The sequence below is a fragment of the Varroa jacobsoni genome, unplaced genomic scaffold (assembly GCF_002532875.2).
Source record: "Varroa jacobsoni isolate VJ856 unplaced genomic scaffold, vjacob_1.0 scaffold_791, whole genome shotgun sequence".
Classification (NCBI taxonomy): Eukaryota; Metazoa; Arthropoda; class Arachnida; order Mesostigmata; family Varroidae; genus Varroa; species Varroa jacobsoni.
In genome coordinates, this window is record NW_019213693.1 from 241193 (window position 1) to 268980 (window position 27788).

The 27788-nt window shown below is 39.9% G+C and overlaps 3 protein-coding genes across 7 annotated transcripts in view; 2 read left to right on the forward strand and 1 right to left on the reverse strand.

The window, feature by feature from the left end:
• The first annotated feature begins 50 nt into the window (after positions 1-50).
• On the forward strand, positions 51-7519 carry LOC111263799 (uncharacterized). 5 transcript variants are annotated; one of them, XM_022839191.2, is made up of 9 exons: positions 51-133; positions 706-962; positions 1279-1384; positions 2211-2315; positions 2606-2722; positions 2900-3642; positions 5931-6024; positions 6405-6487; positions 6991-7519. In XM_022839191.2, the coding sequence occupies exons 2-9, from the start codon at positions 883-885 to the stop codon at positions 7289-7291; spliced, it is 1629 nt and encodes a 542-aa protein (XP_022694926.1). In that variant the 5' UTR covers positions 51-133; positions 706-882; the 3' UTR covers positions 7292-7519. The 5 variants fall into 5 exon arrangements, with proteins under 5 accessions (XP_022694926.1, XP_022694927.1, XP_086825910.1 ...); XM_022839192.2 differs by having other exon boundaries at positions 74-133; positions 647-962; XM_086969784.1 differs by having other exon boundaries at positions 74-133; positions 647-937.
• Positions 7520-13675: 6156 nt separating this feature from the next.
• Got2 (glutamate oxaloacetate transaminase 2) lies at positions 13676-19177 on the forward strand. The gene is made up of 3 exons (XM_022839209.2): positions 13676-14094; positions 17132-17328; positions 17594-19177. The coding sequence occupies exons 1-3, from the start codon at positions 13923-13925 to the stop codon at positions 18491-18493; spliced, it is 1269 nt and encodes a 422-aa protein (XP_022694944.1). The 5' UTR covers positions 13676-13922; the 3' UTR covers positions 18494-19177.
• A 238-nt stretch (positions 19178-19415) lies between these two features.
• HERC2 (E3 ubiquitin-protein ligase HERC2) overlaps positions 19416-27788 on the reverse strand; it is a 45409-nt gene continuing 37036 nt past the window's right edge. The window contains exons 26-36 of the mRNA XM_086969796.1: positions 27324-27644; positions 26353-27087; positions 25999-26241; positions 25530-25699; positions 24997-25398; positions 24360-24649; positions 23907-24022; positions 23087-23758; positions 22522-22949; positions 22108-22271; positions 19416-21861 (exon numbers count right to left, since the gene is read on the reverse strand). Of these exons, the coding sequence (XP_086825922.1) occupies positions 21395-21861; positions 22108-22271; positions 22522-22949; positions 23087-23758; positions 23907-24022; positions 24360-24649; positions 24997-25398; positions 25530-25699; positions 25999-26241; positions 26353-27087; positions 27324-27644 (4008 nt within the window). The 3' untranslated portion in view covers positions 19416-21394. The remainder of the gene's footprint in view (positions 21862-22107; positions 22272-22521; positions 22950-23086; positions 23759-23906; positions 24023-24359; positions 24650-24996; positions 25399-25529; positions 25700-25998; positions 26242-26352; positions 27088-27323; positions 27645-27788) is intronic.

The window sequence follows — 27788 nt, forward strand, 5'->3', positions numbered from 1 at the left end:
AGAGTATAACAGATTCTAGTAAGAATTTCGAGGTATGTCTTGAAGCGTGAGGCACATGGTAATATTTTCATATATTTGGTATTTTCGAATGGTTGCCGTGAATAGCATGATTGCGGGCTCAATTCAGTGTTGTGTACGTTATTTAAATTCAATGCTTTTAAGTTAAAGTTAATTTAGGCACACCTACAGAAACGTATGCCTAGCAATTCGCCGTCGATGGTTATTAACGTCAAACGTTGCAGAAAATGAAAGGTTTACTTTGTCTATCAAGTACAACTCTGTCGTAGTAAAGGAGAAAGGCCGCTAGTTCTTCACAGACAGCTTTTGATGTCTCGATTATGCGAAAACGCGTATTGGACTTTGTATGTAAATCAACAATAGGGAGGAGTCACGAAATAATTTACTGTTAAGTAGCGACTGAACTCCTGAAGACAATCTCTTCATTAATTGATTTACATAGATTTTACTGCACGGTGGTCGGCGCTAAGGCTAAATAAATTCGGCGATTCATTTTCATCTCTTTTTTGCTAAGCATAAGGTTTGAGGTTACGTGCCTTAAACCTAGACCTGTAGTTGCGTGTCTATCAATTTAACTCACCGGATCCCCACAAAAATATCTAATTTCCAAAATTTGCTTCAATTATAGACGTATGAGGACATTTGGAGGTCTGTTTTTTTCTGTCTGCGGCTGTTGTTAACTCACAGAGCGTTATGTCCTCACGACAGTAGTTTTCCATCAGCTTACATCACCTGTTACTGCAAAGTGTGTATTTGAGTGACGAGGCTTGAGTCATCTACTGCGGCCTGTACATATACCATTGACGACTCTCTTTCGGATCCAAAAGGCATCAGCAACGTATTCTGCTCTATCGCGGTTCGAGTATGGCTGGCTGTCAATTTTGCAAGGCACCATCACCAGCCTACGTTTGCCCTCGATGTACGGCTCGATTTTGCGGCTTAAGGTACACTGCAATGGCGTGAGAATTGATTACGTGTTTATCTCATTATTTTTGACTTCGTTTCTAAATTCTACAGAATCTAGCGTGCGTATTGTAACCACTGAGAGACTCAACGTGTGCATAAAACTCTATTTACAAAATAAAAAATACGCGATAATCGCCGTTTGTGCTACTTGAGAGCTTATATTGTCTACTCGAACCAATACGAGTTCTGGTCAGTTTTTATGAAGGCTGTATAATAAATTCCTTTTATACACGGTTAATGTGAAAACCGAAGTTGCTTCTCTGTCACCTTGTGGGCACTGTTTTTCTATTACAGATGCTACAAGTGTCAGGAACACTCCAACTGCAGCGAGGGATTCTATCGAGAATGCGTTGAAGCGGAAATGAGACAGCAAATTCCCGATCAGCGAAACAAGGAAAAGGTTTGAGTTAGAGAAATGTTTGTTTGCTGAGATAATTTAAACTAGCCACTTACCTATTGTTAACAAGATGTTGTAATTTAATGTCGGATAAAAGGTTCAACTAAAACGTTGTAAGTATGGGGCAAAACTCGTTCGTGTTAACAACTGTATGTTGCTATATAATGAGGTGTGATGATTCCGTAGTGACTTGCACATTAAATATCAGAGAGAGAAGAGACCTCGGAATCAACATGTGTTAGATAATATCCGTTGTTAAACTCTAGAAGCATGATTATAAATACAGCATATCGAAGTGCGGTTATGCTTATAGGTCGACCACGACGGGAATCGTATGGGAGAATCTTCGAGATAATTGTACGATACGTCTTTAACATTACTATTACTGGGCTAATGTCACTTGTTAATTAGGAGGCGAATATCAAATTAATGGATTTATGGGATATGTAGATTTATTGAGTTTGCTATTGAATTCGCCTTATTGACTGCCCTCAGGACGGATAAGATCTCCATCTCTTTTCAAGCGTATCCATATATGTTTGCATAGACACAAGATGCAGGTACATTAAACGCATTGAATTTTTCTAACATTATTGAGGGGCCGACTTAAATAGTCACAGTAGCTTCGCATATATCATAGTCGTAATGATCTCTTAAATTCTGAAGTAATTCTAATAATAATAACATTGTCAGAATATTTAATTTATAACAGGCAAATATGACATGATAATCGTATTTAAGCATACATGGAATACGATTCCGTACATTAAGAAAATCATCCAAAATATTTGTGCCTGGAAAATTTACTCTTATTTTTTAAATATTATAGGTGCAAGAAGCACTTGTTCGAGAGCGGTTGACTGTATCTGATGATGATGCATTGGAGAGCAGATTAGCCTCAGTCGACCTCGATAATCCCGACGAAGTCCTGCAGGTAGGAAAACTACCGCTGTTGTCTACAGTTTCGCCTGTATACTAAGGTCTTTTTTGTTTCGTTGAAATTTTCGTGTTTAACTTCTTAGTTTACAGACGTACAAGACGCTAAAGCGCTTATCACGTACATCGGCCAGCTACTCCTTTTTGAGAACATGTTATATAGAAAAGAAATTTGAATATATCACAGATATGTCTCAATGTCTTGACATTTTTCGCGGAACGGTCGCAGCAGCGGAACAGCATACATTAACGTTTGCTTAAATCGTATTTTGTCCACCACTGTTTCAGGTTTTGACAAATGAAGAGCGAATGACTTTCGAGAATTTAATGAAATCAAATGAAATCGGCACATACATTACTGTATGGAGACCTTGGTGGACCGCAGCAAAAACACGTATTGAAGAAGTACGCATAATTGTTTTACTCTGTTCATTGGTACAATTTCCAAACCCGTCATTCGATTAGGAATGACTTTTGTCTAAACATTTACATGTTTCTAAACAATATCACAAAAGTTGTTTCTAACGGCATAGAAAATATCGCTAGTATATGCCTCTACATAACTACCGTATTTGGTCGTAGGTGAAACCCTATGCAGGACATAATGAGCTTGCAAAGTTCAAGCAACAACGCAGGGAAGCCCGACCGAAAATTGGTGGACGAAAGGTGCAGAATCTGAATACCAGGACGACTAAGACCGATTCTTCTAACGATGACAAGAAAAGCAACGTTTGGGATAACATGATACGTGATTACAAATCCAACGATGACAGTAAATCAAGTGGAGATCCATCTACGAACAAAGTGGTATCAACTAAAGACCTCGCAGGTGGTCTTAATGAGGAAGTTCTTGATGAAAACATGCCTAATATACTCGTTGAAATAGTAATGCCGGATACTGATGGTTCTCGGTTCGAGAAAAAGACTCGTATAATTGATAGCCGCTACCGCGGCAGGAACTGCATTGTAAGTGACGCCATTTGCAGGGAAAATACTGCAGAGAAACACACGGCAGTAGAGTCCGAAATTTCAGTTAGAAATCCTACAGAAGGGCTTCCACAAAAATGGAAAAAAGGCGGGCACGAAGTTTACGATGGCCGTACGACAGACATACAGCAGTCTATTGAGATAGGCAAGTATACCGGAGATTTCAAAAGCGACGCTAGTGAATTAACGGATGCGACTTCTGCTAATCAGAACATCCTTTTAGACACGTGGATTGAAGATTCTTCCGGGTCGAAAGTGTTTCCTGAATGGGAAAATCGAGAGAAGATTCTTGCCACAAACATTGTAAACTTGGTGACCGCATTTGCATTTACCTCGAGGTAAGTATATATAAAGTATAAAGTTGTTGTCTCTACTATAAACAAATCTACTACTAGTATTTGTCGAAATTGAGTACATGTCTTAACACTCTGCAATATTACTGCCCTAAACGAATTCTGTATTTTTCTATTAAGACAAAATTGTGTTAATATATTGTATATTTAACTGGATGGGAAATAGTTCGCAAAACAATTTCTCATCCAGTCAAATCCATTGTGAATATATTGAATTCTTTATAGGCTAGCTTAAAAATTGTCGAAAGACTTAAATTACGATCTAGGAAATAGTACAGTGGTAACGTGGGCATTGAGTACCCTGGTAAGCCAGATCCAGTGCCGTATATTTGCAAAAATAAGAAATTTTCAAATGAGCCCGCTAGATGTATAATTGACGAGACGTGAGACTAAAAAAAATTATGAGGGGCATTCCAGATTCAGTGCGGCTCGTATAAGGGTCGTCAGGCCGCATATTATAAAGCAGACTCCATAAAAGAGTATATATATATATGTTGGACAAAGAAATCTGATGATAAGTGGGTCTTCCTTTTTTGCTTGGAGTAGACTGTCTATGTTGTTGTCAGTCTTCATGCGGATTTTAAAAAATCCATGGAAATTTCCATGAAACAAACTGGAAGATTCTCAGTAAGTTCAAAACTTAAAGGGTCCAGAAATATATTAAAATGGTTCAAAAATGCCATTTTTGACACATTTGGATTTTTGATACAACAATTAATACTTTTTTAGAGGAAAGAATACTAGTTACCAATATGCTAATAATTTAAATAAGCTTCAGTGTTTTTGAAACTTTTATGCCTGTGTAGTTTTTTCGGTCTGCTATCAAATTAAAATGTGATCGTTTGGACGTCATAAAAACGCTACATTCTTTTGTATAAGTAGCGTGTTTGAACAACATTCTAACGAAGGTACACCTCTCAATATCGTCAGATGCACTGTTAATGTTAAAAAAATATATTCGTATAAAAGAAGGAACATTTTGAAATTAACTAGTGAATAGTTTCGATCGTGATTTGAAGAGGCAATCTTGGTAAATAATGGTTATATTGAATAAGCATTTTTAGCGCATTCTTTAGATACAGTTCCACCCATAACAAAAGGTCTTGTTTAGACATATATTGAGTTGTCGAAAAACTATTAGCTGCTCTTCTGGCTAGACTGCTTCAGAATGACAGATTTCACGTAATGTAAGTCGCGTCGGGTCGGTGTCGGTACTATTTGAGAGCTGAGATGCCCTCATTCAGACTTACGATAAAGCACTTCAAAAATGAGTGAAATTCCTGAAAAAATTCGCCGTATTTAATTACAATAAAGGCACAAATGCTGTCCAGGTCCATAAAAATGTGGGCCATTTATGATCAAGCTGCGTTATCGAAAGAAAAGGTTCAAATATAATTTTGCCGCTTCCGTTTTAGAAATTTCTATGTGAAAGTGCTTCCTGTAGTAGTTGATCATTTCAGAAACAGTTAATGAAATCATTGGGGAAGTTTGAGAAAGCTGGCACGTGAACAGGCATAATGTCACCAAGGAACCCAAGATCTACCAACAAATAGTTGGGAAAACCTAGTCATATAAAGACATAACCGAGTTTACTCAATCGTATTTCTGTGTACTGAAACGTCATGGAATCGAGCTCTCTATGATGAAAAGTATGAGAACATTTGGAAACAAAAAATTATCATCTACGATCTATTCCAACTTTAAATCGACGGCAAAGAAGTTACGCTATGTGTTTGGTGGAACTGGAAATGGATCATGCATTATGAGTTACTGCTGCGTCAACGGAACAATTGATTCGTAACAACAAGGTAAAAACAAACCATTGAAAAATATCTACCGGAATTTGTGAACTGACAAAGCGCCAAATTTTATTATGGTTGTGTCAGACCACGTGCGTCTTTAGCTACATTGGAAGAACTCGAATGGGAATGCATTCGCTGTTTGATCCGGATCTTGCACCATAACACTTCCATCGTCTACTTAATCTCTGCAGAACTTCTTGAATGACGTTAATTTAGTTCCATGTTTATCTTAATAGAAAGTTACAAAAATCAATCGTTACATCCTTTGGCAGTCCTACAGAGATGAAATTAGGGTGGTGCGAAAAAATGGCAGAAGGCCGAGCAATAGTTTAGCAATATCATTCTAAAATATACGAAATATTTTCTTCATTTTTAGTTTAAAGCGACCAGCGTTTTTTCAACAGAGGGATATATACACACATACGCCTGTAAGACCAATATGTACTTAAATTTATTTCGTTGTTGCTTTAGGTTTTTCAATGGTGACGCACTGGGCATGGAGGTCGATGCCGCCGTCACTCTAGAATCGATCTGCGCAGTGCTCAGAGGACGAAATTTCCAAACGGTAAGTAATGAGATCATAAAAAATCTAATGCTTAACGTTGTAAGAAGCAAACTTTTAGAAACCGGATAAGGCTTAGCTAGCCTTGAATTTTTGTATAACTCGAATTACGTCGTGCAAGAGTAAACGCAATGCCGTGAACATAAACGCATCCAGTCAACGTGAAACGGAGATTTCTCGTCATTAATTGCTGTAGGACCTTCAATATTTATAATGCGACGAATAGTCTGTGATGGGTCCGTACCCCGAAAAAAAAATACTGACAAAAGCAAGTTTATTTGGGTGAAATAACTCAACTGCCTTTACGATACTGCTGCCTTATGAGTTGTGTGCAAGTCCTTAAGAATTTAGCCAATACAAATTCAGACCGGATTATGTTGCAGATCGATACAGCCGTTGGTGATATCCTCCTGCAAGATATTGTTATCAGAAACGCTAATCCTAATGTTCTTGTGTCTGATGTCAGGTAAGGCAACATGCAGATAAAACAGAAATATTTATTAACAAAACATCTGGTCAGCTTTTATTGGCTGATTAATTATCGCCACCGGAGTATTTTCGATTGCGAAATTCACCCATATTTATTGTATCCCCTGGAAATTCTATCAATCAAATGAATGTCTTAATAATTTTGAGAGTTTCACGTTTGGTACCTCCGCTAAATTCTGCTTCGAACGGCTAGCTCCCAGAATGAAATGAAGCCTGTCTACGCTCGGTTTCGAACTCGAAGGACCTTACGTATCCCTCAGCCTAGCACCTGTACTGCTTCATGGTGAAGATATCAAATAAACACTTCAACAGTGATATGAGAGCAACCAAACTATTACCGTAATTCTGATTAAAAAAAAGCTTTCAATTTTCTGCATTTAAAAGAAAAATTGCCTGCCACAAGCAACAGTCAATCAGCCTGTGTTAGATTAACACTGTTTGTATCGGAAGTAGACCTAACAATAATAACGTGTATTTCAGTCTAATACTCGATACCGCCGAATATGTTGAACGAGCTTTGTTCGAAACACGGAATCTATTAAAAGCTGCACGACGCTCATTGAAGAAGCAACCATTGTTAACTAAATCCAGTGAGATTTCTTTTGAACAGCTTCGAAACAACTCGCGCATCGACTTGACTGATGCTTTGCTACACCATAAATATTTTAAGCTTCTCATGCTTAAAGTGGATTTTTATTTCGATTGGGCAACGAAGAATACAATACGTTTGCGGGAATGGACCCTACCTGTCATTTCCCTGCAAAAGAAAAATCGACAATGACTTCTATAAAATGAAAAGTACTGCACAGGCCGAAGAAAAATGAATTCGTGTTTTATTAATACGTTGATTTCGAACATGCTGAAGGCACTTTAGTAATCTACTGTTAAATTAATGGTTTCCTGGTTAACGTGATAACGACTCTCCTTTTTTTTTTTTATGTAAATGTGTTAGTGTTGTGTAAAGGTAAAGCTATGTTAATTGTAAATAAATTATAACAATTTTGTTTGACCGTTGTTGTAGTGAAGGTTGTGTAAATGTTCATGGTCTTTTTGTAATTACTGGTCGTCTATTTTAAGAATGATACAACACATTTAACCTGTGAGTGCAAACCGGCGAGTGGTAGATAAAGGTTGGACAAGGTAAGAAAATGGTCTGTCTTCAATGCCAATCCGTCCCATTAATTCTTCGACTTGTTCCAATGTGTGTGTGATTTTTGTGTTATGGTATGTTATTATGTTAACATAGATAAATGCTCACAGGACGAAACGAGTAAAAACAATTGATGCTATTGGCCAGTTTTGTGGAAAGTAGTTGTTTTCACCCAAGATAATAGTAGCAATATTTGAGTTGTTATCGGCACGATGGCTACTTTGCTTGTCGATCACCCATAATTTATATTTAACAAATTGTAGCATTTGATATTTTTTAGCCATAACAGTTAAACATTAAATGAGTGAAATATCGTCGTTACTTGCACAGGTATGCAATGCGTTTCGACAAACCGGCTCAGCGCGTTTCCCTAATGTTATTTGGTTGAATGAACAACTTTGGACGATTCGTGTTTTCTAAGATCTTTCGTGCTACCATAAATGAGTTAGAATTTTACCAATTACTAGGTGATTAATACTTTAGGATACACTGTTATTAGCCTGAATTCTGAGGTTTTTACATTGACCTAGGTATAAGCTGCTCTTGCTGGTTCCACATTCTTAAATTTGTACAAGTACTGCAAGATAAAATGTACAGACAAAACGGGACTGCGATATTTCGTTTTCTCTTGTTTGATTTTTTTAAGCTTATTATTATGAGGTTGATTTGCTAGTAATTGTAACGTTTGTTGTTGTTGTTGTTTAGAATAAGTAACCAACCTTAGCGAGATACGGTTTCCGCAGCTTTAACTGCAAAACGGCACTGAATTACACATTACACATGCATTCGAGTTACGTAGAAGCAGAGTTTTCTAGGAAAGAAACCTAAAAACTACTTCCTAAAAGCCAATTAGCTAGTTTCACATGTTAACTGGGGTTCACAAACGAGTGCCTGAAGTTCACACTTACAACATCTATGGCAATATATACTACTGGCGCATTGTTGCTAGACATTCTGTCCGCGGCTTTTATCATGGATTCTCTAGATAGACGGCGAATGTTCGCTGTAAGTACCCCAGTCGGAGGTGCATGTCAGCTACCCAATTGAGAAAACATCTCGTTATCTTGTTGTTCCTATTTTCTATTGTTTACTGCAACATTCTGCACGATAGGTTTGATAAACATACGATTCGTATTAAACTACTGGTGGCAGCCAGACAGTTATTTAGGAGATGTTCCTTAGTTGTGCTTTTAGTGAGGTCCGGGGGTGTATGTTTCCGTTATTCTCGGAAAGCTCGGTTTTTAAATACTCCACGCTATACACAATAAGTATGATGGCTGAGAGCTATGATTGTACGAGATGTGTGTTGAGAAGAAAAAGATTTCATGTGGCTTCGTATATTAATTCATATCGCGAGGGAAGAATTGGTCGATAAGGGCATAGAGATGACGCACAGAGGCTTAGCATCATTAAGTCTCGTTAATTTCATCACTTAGCGGTTGAAGGTTACCTGAGATAACTATTACTCCATAGTAGTAGTTCTCCGTATCTTTATTAAACTAAGGGTCGGTGTCTATTTACTGCTCTTTGATGTCTGATTTGTTCCCTGCAGAGACTACTCTATCGAATTATCATTGACAGACATTTTATGCGCTTGCAGCATACGTATATGACACGAGTGAAATGTTTTTTGAGATTCCATAATCACCCCCAGAATTAGAGAAGGATTAGTGATGACTCCAAAAAAATACGCGATCTTAAACCACCCCGACCCATTAATTTTGGATTAATCAAATTGAACTGGTGTAAGCAGTCAGGCTACCGGGCACAACTGGAATTCCAATATAATCCCGGCAATGACGATTTCCAATAACTCTGCTTTTTGTGCTAAATCTTTAAATCTGTCCTATTGTGGGACAAAAATCGCTACAATATTTTTCCGTCTCTTTAACCGCGAACTTTTAAAATACAATAGCACGCCATTTCGTGTCCCTCTAAACACTTTCCCAGAAAATAATAAATTTATTCACGTGTTATTCAAGAAGAGGAATTGTGAAGTATAAACGTTACACCGTCAGCACATTAGCAAAGCTATTTTAGGTTTGAGCCTTTGCCATTAATAGGCATTTCTTTCCTTAAATCTTTATACAGGCGATTCAATGATCCTATTCAGCTAATACTTTATAGGTTTTTTTTAACAATAACATCTCTAGCTGATATGCTCATATATCAAAATTGTAGGCTTCTTTGTGTCTACATTATTTTTTGTGTCAGATGCTAGACAGTTCCACTGGATGACGACGGAGCTTAAGCACAATCGAATCGCGTAGTCTTGTTTCACGTGTGCCTCTCTTAGGTACTTAAAAGACAGGACATTTAGACCAATCCCATAATATTCTTCACTAATATAAGTAAGACAACGTACCTTGCAAAGTTTAAATATGAGAGTTTTTTTTCATTTGCGCTTTACTAAGGCGCCGAACGTTCTCAAAATTTAATCGGTTAGATTTGTAGTTTCTTAGGGGAACTGTTGAAGACTGGGAGTGCGATGTAATAGGAATAAACTGTTACATAGTATTAGGTTAGGGACGGTGAGGGATCTCTAATGCCTCCAAACGTTTCACGCGTACAACGTTCTGTCATTTGTGTACGTAACACATATATAGCCCTTGAGAAACATTCGCAGTAAGATTTACGAAGGCTAGAAGTGCAAAAAATCGTAATGCGCACCCCCGGCTAAGCTCTCTTTAGCAGCAGGCAATAGGTCGCTCATTTAAAAGAATTATTTGAATCCAACGTGAAATTTATTTTAGAACATCGAATTATCTCTGCGCCGTTCGACACGTCGCATGCTGATATAATATGGCAGACTCATCATTCATGGAGATGTCCTACGGCGCATGGCAGTGCTTTCAGGTAGCTTTCAGACTTAAAAAGCTGAGTAATTCTAGCTGATATGCTCATTTTGCGTCATATATTAATAATAATTCTGCGCGCTTGTTTCCTTATTGTAGCAGAGATATTACTCGAGACATACGGAAATCTCATTGTCATAAGACCCCCCGCGCGATTTCGTAGAGTACATAATGAGCGAATAATCGTTGTGTAATAATAAATCTGTGTTACATAATTTCCTACAGTTAAATTAATCAAATCTATATAAAAACAGCAAATTGGTACAGCCTGCTGTGAAGAGTCTTTTGCCTGACGAACTAACAGGGACATCTTTATGGCTATTTGTTATAGAGTCATAGTAAATTTAACTGTTTCTGTTTTCTATACCTCATTTCAAATATTTTGCTATCTCACACATCTTTACGATAAATATAATACTGGTAGATCAATATCTCATTTCTGTTTCATATATTTTTAACGGATGGACCGTTCATTGGGCTCTCCAACGGAACCGCCACGTACCCTTGAAGTTGTGGCGTTCTTGAGTGAATGAGAAAAAAGGTGTCCAGCGATAGTAAATATACATCACAGATGGAAATCTACAGGTCCTTTGCAGGTATTGGGTCGGAACTGGAGCCACTGTATAGAACTTAGTGATGAAACTTTAACGTCAAAAATGACACCCACCGCCAGATCTTACAGTTACGAAACACAGTTTTGCATGTTCAAAAAATCAAGTAAGAGAATAAAGCGAGTTATATCAAGGTAAAAAAAAAAAATAAACATTGTGTTCGTTGAGGAAAACAAAGATGAGGTAGAGAGAAGCAACAACGCGAAATTATCCGCGCGGTAGCTTTATAAACATATATAAGCAAAACACGGTCAGAATAAAAATAAGTGCAGCAATAGCGAGCCACCCCGGTGGACGTTGACAATGATACTGGTGGGCGATGTCAGCTTCATCACACAACCTTATCCCCTGATTCAATGAAACATTTTTTCAGCGGTAATTTCCGACTGTAAAGCTGTCGTCAGGTTTCTTGGTGTGAAGCCTATTATTAACAAACCAGGTTATACCCTTAAGTATTTGTCAATATAAGTTCAGTTGGTAACTAGAGCGGCTGTACGCTCGCTGAATACTTTTATATCGATACAAAAATTAATGCCGTTATAATGATATATGTGTATGTTTACGAGTCAGAGCTTACGAAGAGTTGACATTAATGTTTTCTTGGCCGCTCTTAGGCTTTGAATTCCTTATAGTTTCTAGCTGTAAAGTCTTTAGACTTCACTACAACGGAAACTGTAGTAAGGTGCACGCACTTGGCCTCAAAGCCACGCACCCCCCAAAATATGTATTTCGTCAGCCTTATTGAAATACCCCTCATTAAAATTCTCTACCGCTGAGACGCTTTCCCTGTGGAAAAAGATTCCGTGAAACTGTATTGGGAGCATATCCGAATTCTAACAGGCGACTCACTCAAAATTTGACTCACTATCAACCCCACCAGCACCTCGTCCATCATCGGAACAATGAGTTTGCTTACGATGATCAACGTGTGGTTCTTGGTAAAGGGCAAACCTTTATATGCGGGGGAAATATTTATTTTGAATTAAAAAATCGATACAACGCTGTGAAGTAAAAGCAGACGTACTCGTTTAGCTCAAAGGTGCACAGAGAATACAGAGAAGGTATGCAGAGATACCTCACTTCCTTTCCCTCCTATGTGTCACTGATAGGTCCATGATCATAGTTAGAAGAGACGTTTTTTAGCTTGTCAGTAGTGACTCAGCGAAAATAGCTCTTTCCAGACTTCAATAATAGAGAAATACCATTTTTAAATTGTTGCAATAGGTTAATGAAGTAGCACGATTTCATTTAACATTATTCGTATATTGGAGAAGAAGTCGAGCCTTTAAAGCTAAAAATTCTACGTTTGTTACTACCGACCCAGTAAAGGGACACCACGTAAATAATTATTACAGGTGCCATCTGCCAATCGGTCACATGGAATTGGTGGATTTATAAAATTCGTTTATAGCGGGAACCAAGGGTGTGTAAACGCATAGTAGGCTGGTTGCATAACATGCGATGTTTTGCATTTAACGGCATATATTCATAAGAAACTATTAAAAAAAAAAAACTATTTTACTCTATTTTTTAGTTTTAATTTTTATTATCTACTTAATATATTTTTTACTTATTGTTTCGATCGCAATGAATTCATATTCAGTTGCAAGAAATCAGTAAAAAAAGCTTACAGCTTCTTAGGTTTCTCAATAAGTTTGCTAAAAAAGTAAGAATGATGCTTTAACGCTTTTTTTTTTTTCTCAAAAATACGCTACAGTGAGTTTTCTGCAGTTATGCTAAAAAAACGTATCCAGTGTAAGTACGATAATTCTAGGAACTGGGTAGTCTACCTTCGAGTTTTAGCGCTGCTACGGCTCGAAATGTACCGTGTTCATTGTTTCCATTGACAAGCAAAACGCGATTACCAGGATTTGGTACGCCATCATTTTCCTAACACATCACTGGAATAAAAACGCGGAGTAATTACTGTTTGCATATAAAACCGAAAGGTCACTGGTACGTCTGGGGATAATGAAAACAGGCACTGTTAAAATAATAATTGCTGAGAAAAGCTAGAATGTCCTCTTTTAAAACAACTTTTAACTGACTGCCATATAGATACCTTTCGACAAGGGCAGAAAATAAAGTTAGGATTAGTGCATGCGGTGCAATTGACCTTGTTTTCCCGGTTTTTTTTTTAAATTTTTCCTTATCTTGTAACTATAGAAACGAGATCATTTCTGCATTCGTCTTTCTTGGTTTCAATTCAAAAATATCTGAGATTTTTCTTGGGTTACTCCGTAGCTCATTTACATTCCTTCAGTTCGTTTATAGGCTTCACGGAACTACTGCCCAATTAATACCTGCTATTTCTAATATTTGCTCTTCAACACGCTAAAGATCTTTCCAAATTTGTTAACAGGAAGTCAATAACATACACAGATTTTTTATCTATTCTCCCGCAGCTCTTACATCTGTTTATTTCGATTTGAATTTGTATCGCTATCAGCAGCGGCCGTTTCAAAATCTTCCGCGTCACCGGTGCTTTTTATTCCTGTGCCATGGTTTCGTTCTCCATTGTAGCAGCGGCTGCCGCCGCTTCAACCTGCTGTAGTCACGTGATAGTTACATCGAGGACCCTTTCCTGCCTTCCGAGCAGGCGGTCGTTCGACCTCATTTAGAGTCCGCTGTTGGTAGTATATACAAAGTGAGGTGGCTATCGAAACACGATCGTCACTAAGAGATTATTGGATCGACGTACAGAGTTTATGCTGTGCTGTTTTCACCAATTCTAGTGCCCGATTGTTGCTGGTGCTCTTAAGTGCATTGTGTTCGAATCTTCACAATTCATCTGAGATGGCAGCTCTTCGCAATGGCTCTCTCCTCATTCCCAGACTGGTTCAAGCTCTGCGCGAGCGTAACCAATCATTTTTCGCGCACGTCGAGATGGGACCCCCCGATGCCATTCTTGGAGTGACCGAAGCCTACAAGAAGGATCCCAATCCCAAGAAGATGAACCTCGGTGTCGGTCAGTAGTCATCTTAGCCTACTTTTTATTACTGTCATTCGACAAATATTGTGGGGGAATTTGCAAGTAGCTTCGTGGTGTCAAACGATTAGCTTACCAATTTTACATTTGTGTAACTTGAAAGTGCTTCTGTCGTGTGGATATCATTTTGCGAAGTCATGGCTAACGGGTATATGTATACCAGTGTTATAAACCGAAGCACCTTTTCATTTCGAAGATCACCATATTTCGCTAAAGATGCAGTTCTGCTTGAAATAGAGTGCCCTTTAAAGGACATCGTTTGTAGAACGTATGCCGCAAAATGCAGACAGAGGATATATCTTTTAAACGCAATACCAGTGCAGTATTTGTCTGGTTTAGTTTACTACACGTGCTTCGTCTACGTTCGTTTAGTATTTTGTATGCTTTTATTATTCTGCAAATTTTAAACTTCGAGCTGAGCCTCAAATTTTCGGCGCGCGTTTTCTTTTGTTTTTTTTAGATGTTGTATAGACTTCATGAACGAGCTAATACAACGCCAAAACTTTAGTTCTTTTTTCAAATCTCACTTGAAACATGTGCTAAACTCTGCACAGCATTGAGGATCATTTCCGAAGTCTATCATCGAATCCCGCACCTCATCAGTCTGACCCGCTTTGAGCTTTAATCCTGTCATTTGATACATCACTTGGAACCGCCTTCGATATATAAAATAATAATAATGATAAATGCACCTAGTAAGGTAAATGATGCGATGCTTTTGTATTCAGCATTGGGATATGTTACATAAATGGTCGGTACACTGTGATTACCCGGGTAACTAATCATAGCTTGTTAAGTAAGGTGGTAGAAACTCTAACGGCGCTGTTTTTCTTAGTCGCAGTAAATGCTTTGTCTGCTCAGTACAAGCGTCCTCAATAACTTGTAACTGATGTATCCTATGGACGTGTCCGACTCAATTCCACGAGCAAACTCATTGGCCATCCAGTAAAAACTATCATAGCTTGTCCAGGAACGGGAGGGGCGATTGACTTTAAAAGTTGAAACGGAGAAAAAATATTCTACGATAACCCGGTAGTAGTCCGGTACAGTGCACTTGTGTAAATGTGTGACATGACAATGTCCTTCATGTGATCCCGTTTGAGATGGTCGGTATTACTGCACGGTGTTAACGGCGCGTGGAGTTCGACTAAACAGTGGCTGTATCCATTCCACAAATGCAATAGTTGTTTATCTCATTGTGAACCCCATTGAGATTAATTATGACAGAGCCTATCCGTCAACGCTAACCTTAAACGGCTTTGTAATCAAAAAACGGAACTTCTAAAGAAATTATTACGTTAGCTAATGAATGTATGTACACATCTATTTATCTGCAAATAAACTACAGGTTTTAAATGTACAGTTACGATGAACTTCTACGCAAAGCGAAACTTCTTTTTCACACACATTTCAGCTAGCAGATGAATCAAGTTATATTACTTGATATGAAGCGCATTTCATACTCTGTGGTTTTTTAACCACGTTACCCTGGCGAACTCAATGCACTAAATCGTTGAACTATATTTTTGTGAGCTCGTTTAAACCACTGTTGGTGAGGGCATTTGTGGTGGCTTGCCGGGGGTTTGTTGTACTGCCTCAATGCTGTTCTTAACACGCGTAGCGGTCAACGTCATTGTACTAACTAATCTTCACAGAGGGACTTCTGTTACTTCCTTCATCATTAAAAGTTAATTATATTATATATATTAATAAATAAGTAAACGGGGACATACATCTTCGTTGACGGTCACTGCGTGTTTATCTCATCCTGGAGTAACAAGAACTTAGAATAATTTTACACAGCGCACTCTGTTCTACAGTATGGCTATGTAATCTTATCAAGCTCATTCATCCGTTCGAAATTATCTTGATAGCATCAGCAATTCTTTCAGCAATACGACGGCTAAGATTTGGCTTATGATAATCGCTTGCCGTTAACTGCTTTGAACTGGCTATCAGAGAGCCGTTGAACTGGTTCCCTCTAGATTGTTTTGACAGCTAACCTATCGTGAAATAAAGGCGAACGGCCTTAAAGCATCCCAAAGTATTTAGGCGTATGTACGGGTAAGTAGGTAATGATATAAATAAGCCGTGCTAACCGACAACAATGACAAACCGATGAAACCTCTCACGAAACTAGAGGTCAATGAAGCGATGGCATAGTTCGTGCAAGACCAAAAGAAATACTCGTAATAATTGCCGAACTACAATTATGGCCTGGTCTGTAAATATATAATAGCTCTTAGGGCTTTCGTTGAAGTAACGACTTTTTGGCGTCCATCCTTGCAGCTTCAATGTTGCGCATTTTAAATACTTACTTCAAAACAGTATTCCTATGATAGTTAAAATATTCATTTTACCTTCGAGATTTTTGTCTTGATTTCTTACGTAGTCAACAGTTCACCGAATATACTTTAGATAGCCATGATATTGCGGTTTGAAAATGTTTTTAATAGCGAAGTCGTTGTGAGATCGCTTACTTGCCGTACCTTGGCTAAGCAGGCAGCGACCTGACCGCTTTGCTGCAGGAGCTTCACGTTGCTCCTTGCTGCCTCCTACATAATAGAGGTATTCGATGTTGTAAAAACAAGTGAAATTTTTCTATTGTCTTATTAAGCGGACAGTTTTCAAGAACCCCGGCTTCGAAATGGTGACCATACAACTGCACAAGCCACTTAAATATTGCTACGGAATCGCTGAATTTGTTAACTTTTCGTCATAATAACTCCAATTACTCTTCTTCGATCCAATAAAAATTATATATATATATATATATATATATATATATATATATATATAATACCGTTTCAATTTCTATACGTACCTAGCGAAATGTGAGTGAAATGAACGATCTGTAGTGATGACTGCAAAGTTGGTTCGGCCTTGAAACGGGTAACTGAATTTTCCTTCGTATTTTTCATGTGATTTTCATTATTAGTAGTAATCTAGTATTGATTTGTATTATCGATCGGTGATCATTTTCCATTTTGATTTTTCATGTGGTGCATGTCTACAGGAGCATACCGCGATGATGATGGCAAACCTTTTGTCTTGCCATCGGTTCGAGCTGCAGAGCGGCAGCTCATGTCAAAAAATTTGGACAAAGAATATCTACCCATTGGCGGCTTAAATGATTTTTGCAAGAACGCGGCCATTCTGGCTCTTGGTGACAATTCGGCAGTCATCAAAGAGGATCGTAACGCCACTGTTCAGGTGAGCATTAACTAATGAACTGAATGTATACGGAAATAAGGTAACATACATTTGGCTGTGCAAACTTTTATTCACGGTAGCTCTTTTTTGAGTATACCGTCTGCGTTCAGTTTTTGAGGGCGTACCTTTAGAGCTATGAGGAAACGTCTAGCAGAAAAGTAAATGTTTCTGCCGCTTGCTTAGTTAGTACCTTCGAATATGAATACGTAACATACCCTCATTTCTAATAGTACTGTATTTATTTTTTTCGTGATGACTGTTGCAGGGAATTTCGGGCACTGGCTCGTTGCGAATCGGCGCAATGTTTTTGGATGAGTTCCTGAAAGGTAACAAAACCGTGTACATGCCAAACCCGACATGGGGCAACCATATCCCTCTGTTCAAGAGATGCAACTTTCAAGTAAAACAGTACCGTTACTACGATCCGAAGACATGCGGTCTCGACTTTCAGGGAGCCCTTGAGGATATCTCGAGCATCCCCGAAGGTTCAGTGATCCTTTTGCATGCCTGCGCGCACAATCCAACCGGTGTCGATCCTCGGCCCGAACAATGGACAGAGATCGAGAAAGTTGTGCGTGAACGCAATTTGTTCCCATTCCTTGATATGGCCTATCAGGGCTTCGCGACGGGAGACATCGATCGCGACGCTAGCGCTGTGCGCCTGTTCGCTGGTAGCGGCCCAATGTGCCTTGCCCAGTCGTTCGCTAAAAACATGGGCCTGTACGGAGAGCGTGTCGGCGCATTTTCGCTGATCTGCAGTTCAGCGGAGGAGCAAGCTCGTTGCATGAGTCAGATCAAAATCCTCATTCGTCCACTGTACTCGAACCCGGCGGTAAATGGAGCTCGTATTGCTAACTTAATCCTTAGCGACCCTCAACTGCGAGCGCAGTGGCTTAAAGATGTCAAGGGCATGGCCGATAGGATCATCACAATGCGGTCCCGGTTGAGAAGCGGCCTTAAGCGAGAGGGCAGCACCCATGACTGGAAGCACATCACCGAGCAGATCGGCATGTTTTGCTTTACCGGTATGACCGCCGAACAGGTGACCAGATTGATCAAGGACTACTCTGTTTACCTAACGAAAGACGGTCGTATCTCTGTCGCCGGCATTTCTTCACATAACGTTGACTACCTCGCTCGAGCGATGCATGAAGTTACAAAATGAATTCACGCAAGCTAAAAACTCTTTTGTAATACAAACTTTGTACAGAAATGAAAAGACAAACGGTGATAGTATTCCTAGATGAAACTGCTAAGCAGCAGAACATCATCAAAACGATGATCATTATAATGATGATTTAAGGAGACATTGGCGCGGGAGAAGGCCGGGATGATCATGAACCACTGGCAGAGAAGCTCCTTGGGGGAGATGACAAGAGTAAAAAATCTGGACGCATGCTAAACGGATCCTAAAGCTTACTCGCTTACCAACAATTGCTGCTTTTAGTGGCTAGTATTGAGTTTGCTATTGCTAATGAGTTGGGGAAAAACAACTGGGAAATGTTGACGGTTAGCTTTTACATAATATATAAACCACGATATAAAATTATATATCTACATACAGACTTGTACGAACGTATACGAAGACAAGACGAACAGTGAACAATTTCATATAATTTCATTAAGAAATTTGATTTTAAGGCCATAATAGATAAGCAAATGCATAAGGGCAAAACAAAAATGAAGCAATTCCTATTCATAAAACAGGTACGAAATGTATATAGCAGCCCTACATTATAGCGAGTGTATCTACGAAGCTGGGTCTTGTAGTTTTGAGATGAAGGATCTTATAAGCGTGTATCATTTCTGTTGTAAAATAAAAAAAAAAATTGATCATGTAACATCTTTACAGTGAGTGTTTTTCATTTCAACAAACATGTACCCATATAATTAATTTCTCTCTCTGAATAATGTCTGTCATCAGGATCGTTTTGGGACTAAGCCAATTGCAAGATTTTTTGTATCTACTATTTTTCCTGAACAACAAGCCTTCTATATCGATCAAACACACCAATTAAACAAATTGTTAGCATCTTTAAAATCGATAACTAATACGGAGCTACAGCTGGAAAAATACCGCTACACTCTTCAGATATCCGTATTTCGGTAAGCTTTATTATGTGGTGCTTTATGCTCTGACACACCTTGTACGCATTTGTATTAAGTAGCACTTTTCCTCAGTTACCACTAGTCGCTTCATGTACTTCGTTGACAGCTCGTTAGCCTACTTGAATCTATGAGCGAAAAAAAAATATTGCACAAAAACTATAGAAACAAGGACGAGTCGTAAGCAAAGTTGTTACATTCAGGGATGCTTGTCTCGTTGAAAGTAACCCTCCGAGACTTCAAATGTAGTCGGTATAGATTTCCTTTGAGACACTAATGTATTGCAAGAGGCCACATATAAATAATCGCATCCATTAAACGAGTTTTTCGTGATTGGTCTTAGAAATAGTTTTAGAAAAAATAGAAAACCAGACGGATTATAAGCAGGAAAAGACTTGTAACACCTAATTGTTTTATCGGACAAGCCAACTGACTGACGTGTGTAATCGGACAGATATGAATAGCCGCTAAAGCTGTTAGAAAATTGCTTTCGCCGTATATAAGCCACGCGGATCCTTCAACAAAGCTAGAAAAGGTTGCCCTTTTTTATTGAATACAAAGACGACCCATTGATTTAGCTTAAAATTCAGATTCTGTATTCACGATAAATAGCTAAAGTTGATGAATTGACAAAAACACTTACCCGAGAGTGGATCAGTGTAGTGATTCTTATATATAAACAGCCCAGGATTAATCCGTACATATCCTCGATCCTTACATACATAAAACCTATTTGAGACTTCATAGGTATAGTTAAAAAATGTATCGATTTGTCAGGTCAAGCGACTTCTAAATTGCTTCTCGACTGACACATCAGGCTGTAGCCGAATCACGATGACGGTTGAAAAAAGACTGTGGAAGTGAATTATAACAAAAAAAAAGGCAGTTTCGCTGTAGACTGCTTGGCGCTTTGCACATAGTCTCTTGTTCAGCGGAAAGTTTCATATAAAATACGTCAAAAAAAAATAGAAATAAAGTCTCTTTTCCTCTCAGATCACACAAATTCAACATTTTAACGTAATAACGTTTCCGAGTAATAGCTTCATCTGGTGCACTTTCCCCATTGTGACTGCATTTTTATTAGAATGTACTTGCGCCATGCATGCAAGACCTTTGCTTTTAAAGAGTTTTTTTTTGTCTTTGGTTAGTTATTATTATTATTATTATCATTACTTTATTAAGTAGTATAGAACTGCTGTTATTTTTCATACCCAAGAACGTGTACTTTCCTGCCTACATCGGCCTAACTAAGGAACTATGTATTAAGCATACGTTACTAATGGTACTACTACTGGTATTGTTATTATTTTTGTTTCTATCGGTATCTTTACAGCTACTCACTAAACCCAATCATATCCCTATTGTTAGCTATATTTTAACTACGGTTGCTTTATACGCATGCAATTTTTTATTTATGCTACGTACGTAGCGCAGATTTGCGACTTCAAGTATGTATGTAAACTTCATGCAAATGCCATCCTTTTTGGTGGTATTACTGTGATGATAGGAGTGTTCCTATAGGTGTAGCCACAGTTCCACCACATACATATATCATTTTCTAGTATTTCACGCTATTCATCTGCGTCTTGCAAAGACTTCTATATCAAATTTACATTGCAAAGCTGATAGAGCTGGGTCAACTTTCCGGTAGCTTCATCGTAAGCTACATACTAGCCACTCAGATACATAACGTCATCAAATGCCTAAGACGGCCCTTTTTCCTTGACTATTTCAAGCGCATTTAATCTATTTTTGACAGATTTGTTGTCTCTACTAGTAGTTCTTGTGTTTCCTCTCTCTTGTCTTTATCATGATAATCCTCCCTAGTAAACATTCATACATAATGTCCGTACTGATATTTGCGAAGAAGTAGCATTCTTTTTTCGCTTTCCGTTGTTTCCAGCCTTCCAGCCTCACGCTAAATATCACCATGCTTTGCAGCCCGTATATAACTAGTTGGCTATATTAAGGGTTGGGGGCTCCAAAACGGGTGTAGCTGTTCATTGGATCCACCAAACGATCCTACCTCGGAAAAACTCTCGGTGGAGAGATTATCATCAGCTCCGCCATTTGCAGCGGCAGGTGCATTAGCCTCGGCTTCCATTGCCACTCGAGCATAGTCGTCGGTGTCAATTGATTTGCAGAAATAGATGGCGTAACGAAGTTTCTCTTTTAGCACGAGTTTACACGAATAACGAGGCATCTTCAATAGGAAGAAGCATGTATAGCTCTCCGGTAAGAAGTGATCCGCTGGTGAGTATTTGTCAAGTACTTGAAGAACAAAGTCTCGGCCACGAAAATCGGCGATTGTTCGCGGTAGGCGTGTACGACCCCACACGAAACGAAGAAATAGTCCACGCTCTTCTTGTGAGAGTTCTTCCATAACTTCCCAGAACCAAGCGACCAGAGGAGCGTCAACTTCTACGCCTGCAAAATTTGTATGACAAAGAGTTCGCATTGAAAATTGATAAACAAGTGAAGTAGTAATATGGTTTGTAAAGTGAACGTACTGTTACTACTTTAGTGGGTTTTACACTGTGTTAGCACATACTCGACTGCTTAGATATTCATTTATTATTAACAAAGCGGCATAAATCGGCACCTGCACTATTTAGTCTAATAAATTGCATTGAAACACGTCAGTAGAATTATAATAACACTACAACAATAGACCTTTGTACGTAGCGACTGATTTCAGGAGACTGATGGGAATATCTGGACTACCGCAAATCATGAGTTCGAGTTCACGGGCCGTAAATAGAGCAAGAAGTGGAACTGGAATCACGCGGGCCATGCCTTCACGAACAAGGGCAGCTTGCTCGTCGAACTCATGCAGCCTACGGTGGGATGAAAACAATGTTAGCTTCAACTGCTAATAATTCAATTAAAAGGAAGGTTTACATCAAGTATTTAAACTAATACATTGGATAGATATAATATAGTAAACGGAGCAGACGCAAGATATATACTATGTGCATCTATTCCCCATGTTGCCGAATAGAGATTCAACACTATTTAGCTTAGTGGCTATCGAGGTGTCGCAGTTTCAATAAATCCCTGAACTATGAAACACATTTATCTACTAACCGATACTTAATGGCTGATTGAATGTATTCGAATCTATTTTCCAGGGTGACGTGACTAAACTTGGAGCTTAAAGCCACCTGATGACCCGCTGATGAGTGTGTCATAAAAGGAATGTTTTCGAGCCGCGAAAATGCCTCCCGGTCCAGATCTCTAATGTACATAAGACCCGGTACGTAATCGCGATCGACTTCGTTCAGATCTAATACGCTTAGTGGGTCGCCAGTAAGCAACTTCCACATTGGTTCAGCTAGTGAGAGCGACAACGGACTGCCAGTTCGAATAGCGATTCCCATAAGTATTCCCAGAAATCGCAGCGAATCCCGATACTGAGCTGTTCCGGTGGCATGCGGAGTAAATAGGAAACAATCTCGAGAGGTCCCTGCTTCTTCACGGCCATTTGGCGTCAACGTTAATAATGATAGATTGTTCTGTAATACAGGAACACACAGTGAACTAACACGATATGGCAGGAAATTTGCGAAAATCTACAACGAGCTTCGCCGTTATATTATAGTTCAAGAAAGAGTTGAAAACAAAAGTAGGGTAAGTTGGGTCGGACGCAAACCTTTTGAAGTTCCTCGCACATTTCGGCAATGCTTTCGCTGTAGCCTCCACCGCAATCGTCTACGCTTTCTCCGACGAACTTCACTTTCCATACTCGGTGTGGTAGGAGCAGGCATTCCGGTGTCAGCAGCGATATCTTGGAAACCATCTGTGCAAAAACAGTTTTTCTCGATGGCGAATTACTCATTCGACTAAGCTCGACCACCGGGCCGTGTTGACGATCCCGTACCATTGTGTTTTGTACCACCTTACGGAATGATCCTTCTTTGCCGCTCAGCATTAACAAGCCTTTGAGCGAATTAAACGCCGAACCGGGTGCGAGATCCAACAGCGGAATACATGGACAGAACATTTCGTTGAAGAGATACATTAGACAATATCGGCTGCGTACCACGGAGATTGCGATGCCCTTCAAATGGTCATATTCCATTGGAACCTGACTAGGCAGTTGGCCTACGCTCTTGTGGGGCACCTTTGAGGTGGACCAAGCCACAGTATGAGCGGAGCCGCATGCTACACGATTCATCTTTTTGCCCTTTAGACTGTCCACCTGTTTCGGCCGTTGGATGGCGTTCGTTGAGCCATCGCCCAATTGGCCCTCATCATTATCGCCCCATGTGTAGACTTCACCTTCGTCCGTAACGGCAACGCAGTGTAGCGATCCCACCGCAATCTAGAATCATACACAAGAAGGTGCACGATGAGCGTACAGCAAATAATGATAATAATAGTCGTCCTGATTGGCAATAAAAGATGTTATAAAAGCAAAAACGAGGCAGAGGACAGCGTAGGCTGCTAAAATGAAAAATTAGCGTCTTTACCTGCACGACCCGTTTTCCCTGAAGCGCGCCTTCAACCGGTTGTGGCCGACGAACATGTTCCTCGTTGCCGTGGCCCAGTCGATGGTAGTCGCCTTTACCCCATGTGTACACCACGCCTGGGCAATAATCAACAAGAAACCATACGGAATTTATTCGACAATATTAGCTACTCATTAATGCCAACTGTACTCAGAAATGTGTGAGTACGCGCCCGATAAATAATCATAAACGCACTGCCTCTTTCTTTTTAATAGGCACAATTAGGATGTTACCTTGGAAAAAGGTGGAGTCAAGCGAATGTTGCTGATTTTCTTATTAAACAAAATTCGAAGGGGTGTATATCCTAAGGATATAATTGAGCACAGTCAACTACTACAATGTAAATTGATAATCGAAGTCACAACAGCAAGTACACATGTATAAGAATAAGGGACAGGAAATGATAATGCATACCCGAAGCTGTGAGCGCCACAGAGAACTGCGAGCCGCATTCAACTTTAATGACGCCCGCATTCTGAAGTGAATCGATTTTTTGAGGCTGTTTACAGCCGTCACTTCCACCTCGGCCCAATTTCCCGTAATCGCCATCACCCCAAGACCAAACGGTTCCGTCCCGTGTAACGCAGAGGGTCTGGGCATCGCCACTCCCACAGGCCACATCAGCAACACTATGCCCTATTAAGTCCTCGACCTTCTTCGGCTTTAGCTGATCCTCAGAATCAGCATGACCCAATCGACCATACCTTTGGTCAATACAGAACACACAATTTCAAATAATCAAGCGTCTCTTGTCTATCGCTTTACTCAACCTTAACGGTTTATTTATCGTTGGCAGTAAAATGATAGTTGAGCAGCAAACTGATGCCAGAAAAATTTGTGCAGTTATAAAAAATGGGATTAGAAACGCTAAGGCAAAGGTGAAACTATACAGTTGTTTCTGCGTACAAGAAGCGTTTAAGACCGCAAATTTTCATTGAGCACAATAATCTGATCAGAAAAAATGCGAGATACGAGAGTGTCATCTTGAGAAACTATTTGAAACAAATCGTTACACGTTTTTTGACCATTGCTGTTTAGGTTACTGACCCACCTTCCTTTGCCCCAAGTGTAGAGATAGCCGGAAGCTGAAATCGCAGCTGAGTGCGCACCTCCACATGCAACCATTACAATACGTTTACCACGAAGTGCCTCGATAAGTCGCGGTTTTTCGCAGTGGGTTTTCGTGCCGTGGCCCAGCTTGCCGTCGTCGCCTTCTCCCCATGAGTAGACGTCGCTAGTATCTGTCCGAGCCAAACAATGTTTGCCCCCTGAATTGACAGCTACTTGCGTTACGACAACATGAGTCAATGGGCCATCAATGGGTGTCGGTGTTGAGACGCTTTCGGTACCTCCAACGCCGAGGCGTCCCCCCGCTCCATAGCCGGTCGCATATACTTTTCCGTCGCCTGTGAGAGCGAACAGGGTCTGTTCACCTCCTACAATCTGTACGGGTCTATGGAACAGGACCACAAAGAAATCAAACAGAGAAGTTGGGAATAGAATCTTTTTGAATAGAATTTTTATGGATGATTGCATTATCACCTAAATGAAAGATACACAGGCTACCGTTTATGCAGAACGTACCTGAGTGCTGTGAGGGCATCACAAACGGTTGCTTTCTTCACCTTGGCGCCTTCGACTCCACCCAACTGTCCACGATGGTTATGACCCCAACCGTAAATAACCCCGGAACCGCCCCACGATAGAGTCCACTCTTCCGGACAACGGTTCACCCACTGAATTAGCTGCTCGTCCTGGGTAAAAAAATATAGTAAGGTAATTTTATTATAGGATTCAATTTACAAAATTCGCGAATCGCATTTTTAGCATCGCACCCTAAACAAAGTGGTAGAAAAATAGCTAAAATCAAAGTACAACGTCTGTCAAGTTAATCTCTTAAAATATCTATTACTTCGATGAAAATCGTATAACTTGCCAAAGAATAGAGATGTTCGCTTGTTAGCGTTATCGTCGATAAAAATCTAATTATCAGTAACCTATACGAATTCGAAACAACAGCCACCGAAACACCCGTCTGACATAGATCACATACCTGCTCCTGTCGAAAAATGGTGTTACTGTCAAAGCCCAGTCTTTCCTCAAACGGCTCATCAGGGAAAAGTTCCTGAAGTTTCCTCTTGACTTCTTTAATAAAATAGGGTGGAAATTCTCTTCGATTAATTAAGGCATGTGCGATACGGCTTGTCGTACAGTAGCGTTTAAACCAGCTCCATCGGTGACCTTCCGTGGTGCAAACATGATCGAGCTCAAGATCGCATGCGAGAGCAACGAGTACCTGTCCATCCAACGAGAATGAATAATTCCCAACACGGGCCTTTAATTGTTTTTTATGTTTCGTATTGTAATTATAACCTTATATATTTCATGCTAATACCATCTTACATACCTTGAAGAACTGGGTGTGCATCAAATGTTTCCCCGACCGCACGAGCGGTTCTTCATACTCGTATTGACGCAGCAACATTTCGGGCAGATGTCTAAGCAGTGAAACGAAGGCCAATGTATCGGTCTGGCTGGCGCCCGAATCTTCCGTCGCCTCTGGAACAAGCGGTATTGTGGGACTGATGGGACTTTGTGCCATGAGTTTGAGCCGCCGACCGCCTGCCGTTGAAGTGACCAACTGGCGGAGTTTTTCAAGGATCCACATCCGCTGCGACGAGCTAAGATAGTTCAGCTGGGCACATGATGCAAATGCTGCGGCAAGCCGAAGAACGGTAGATTTACGAGCTTTTGTAAGCAATACTTGATTCGGTGAGCTTAGAAGAGATACTACAAGTCCGATCGACGGCCGCGAAATGACGGCTCGATCCGAGACGCTTTCTAGTTCATGGTAGAGTGATTTATGGTTTGACAGCATGATCGGATAGACAGTGAATTTCCAACCCCAGCCATTAACACTGCCGTCGGAGCAGAATCGCCAGCGAAGCTCGTTGCCCGGTATAACTAGTTCCCCAGCCCAATCGGACCACTCGCGACCGGAACGATTTGCTACAATTCGACCGCACCAATCTGTGATATAAAGCGGGTCGTGGCGTCGTTCCGTCGAACATTGCTGATCAAATTCAACCCGAAGCGAGTCGGCTCCGGGAATTTTAACGTTGCCCGTCAGAACCGAGTCGTCCTATAACGAAAGCAAATAAAATATGAAGTTGTGGCTTCATTGCGAAAAAAATAAATACACTTAAGTTTTTCAAGGAAAAACAAAAATCAAGTAATTCAATGAGTGATTAACAAATCAGCACAAGTTATAAGTGGTGGCAATCAAAATATATACATAGATATTTGCTAACAATGAAAAATCTTAGAAACTAGAAAGGTACTTGTTGTAAATAAAGCCAGGAATGCTACCGTCCTCACCTTATAGGGATGTGGGCTTTCTTGAACCACCGGCTGCGGGAAACAATAATTCGCCCTAAAGTCAACGCAGACGTATTCCATTTCCGTGACGCACATTTCAAGCAGCATCTCTCTCACAGTCATATTGCTGGTCGCGAGGGTCAAAAGGGCACTCGTGAGAACATCGCAGCCTTCTCGGGGATTCATCCCGTCCCCAACCCTGAATGGAGCTCTACCGCATAACGTTAACTTAAGAAGATCCACGAGTTGACGCGTCTTGTCAGCTAAATTTCGAGACACGAAGTTGTCAACTTCGGTTTGTTGCGCGTCTGTGAGTGTGTCCTGGGGAAATGCGCAAATAATGGCACAGTGAACGAGCATATGTGTGTATATTTCAAACTTAGCCGACAAGTGTAATACGCATGTTTTTAACGATAAAAAAACCTGTCATAAGCATCTGATCAAAAACGACTTCATAAGCCATTA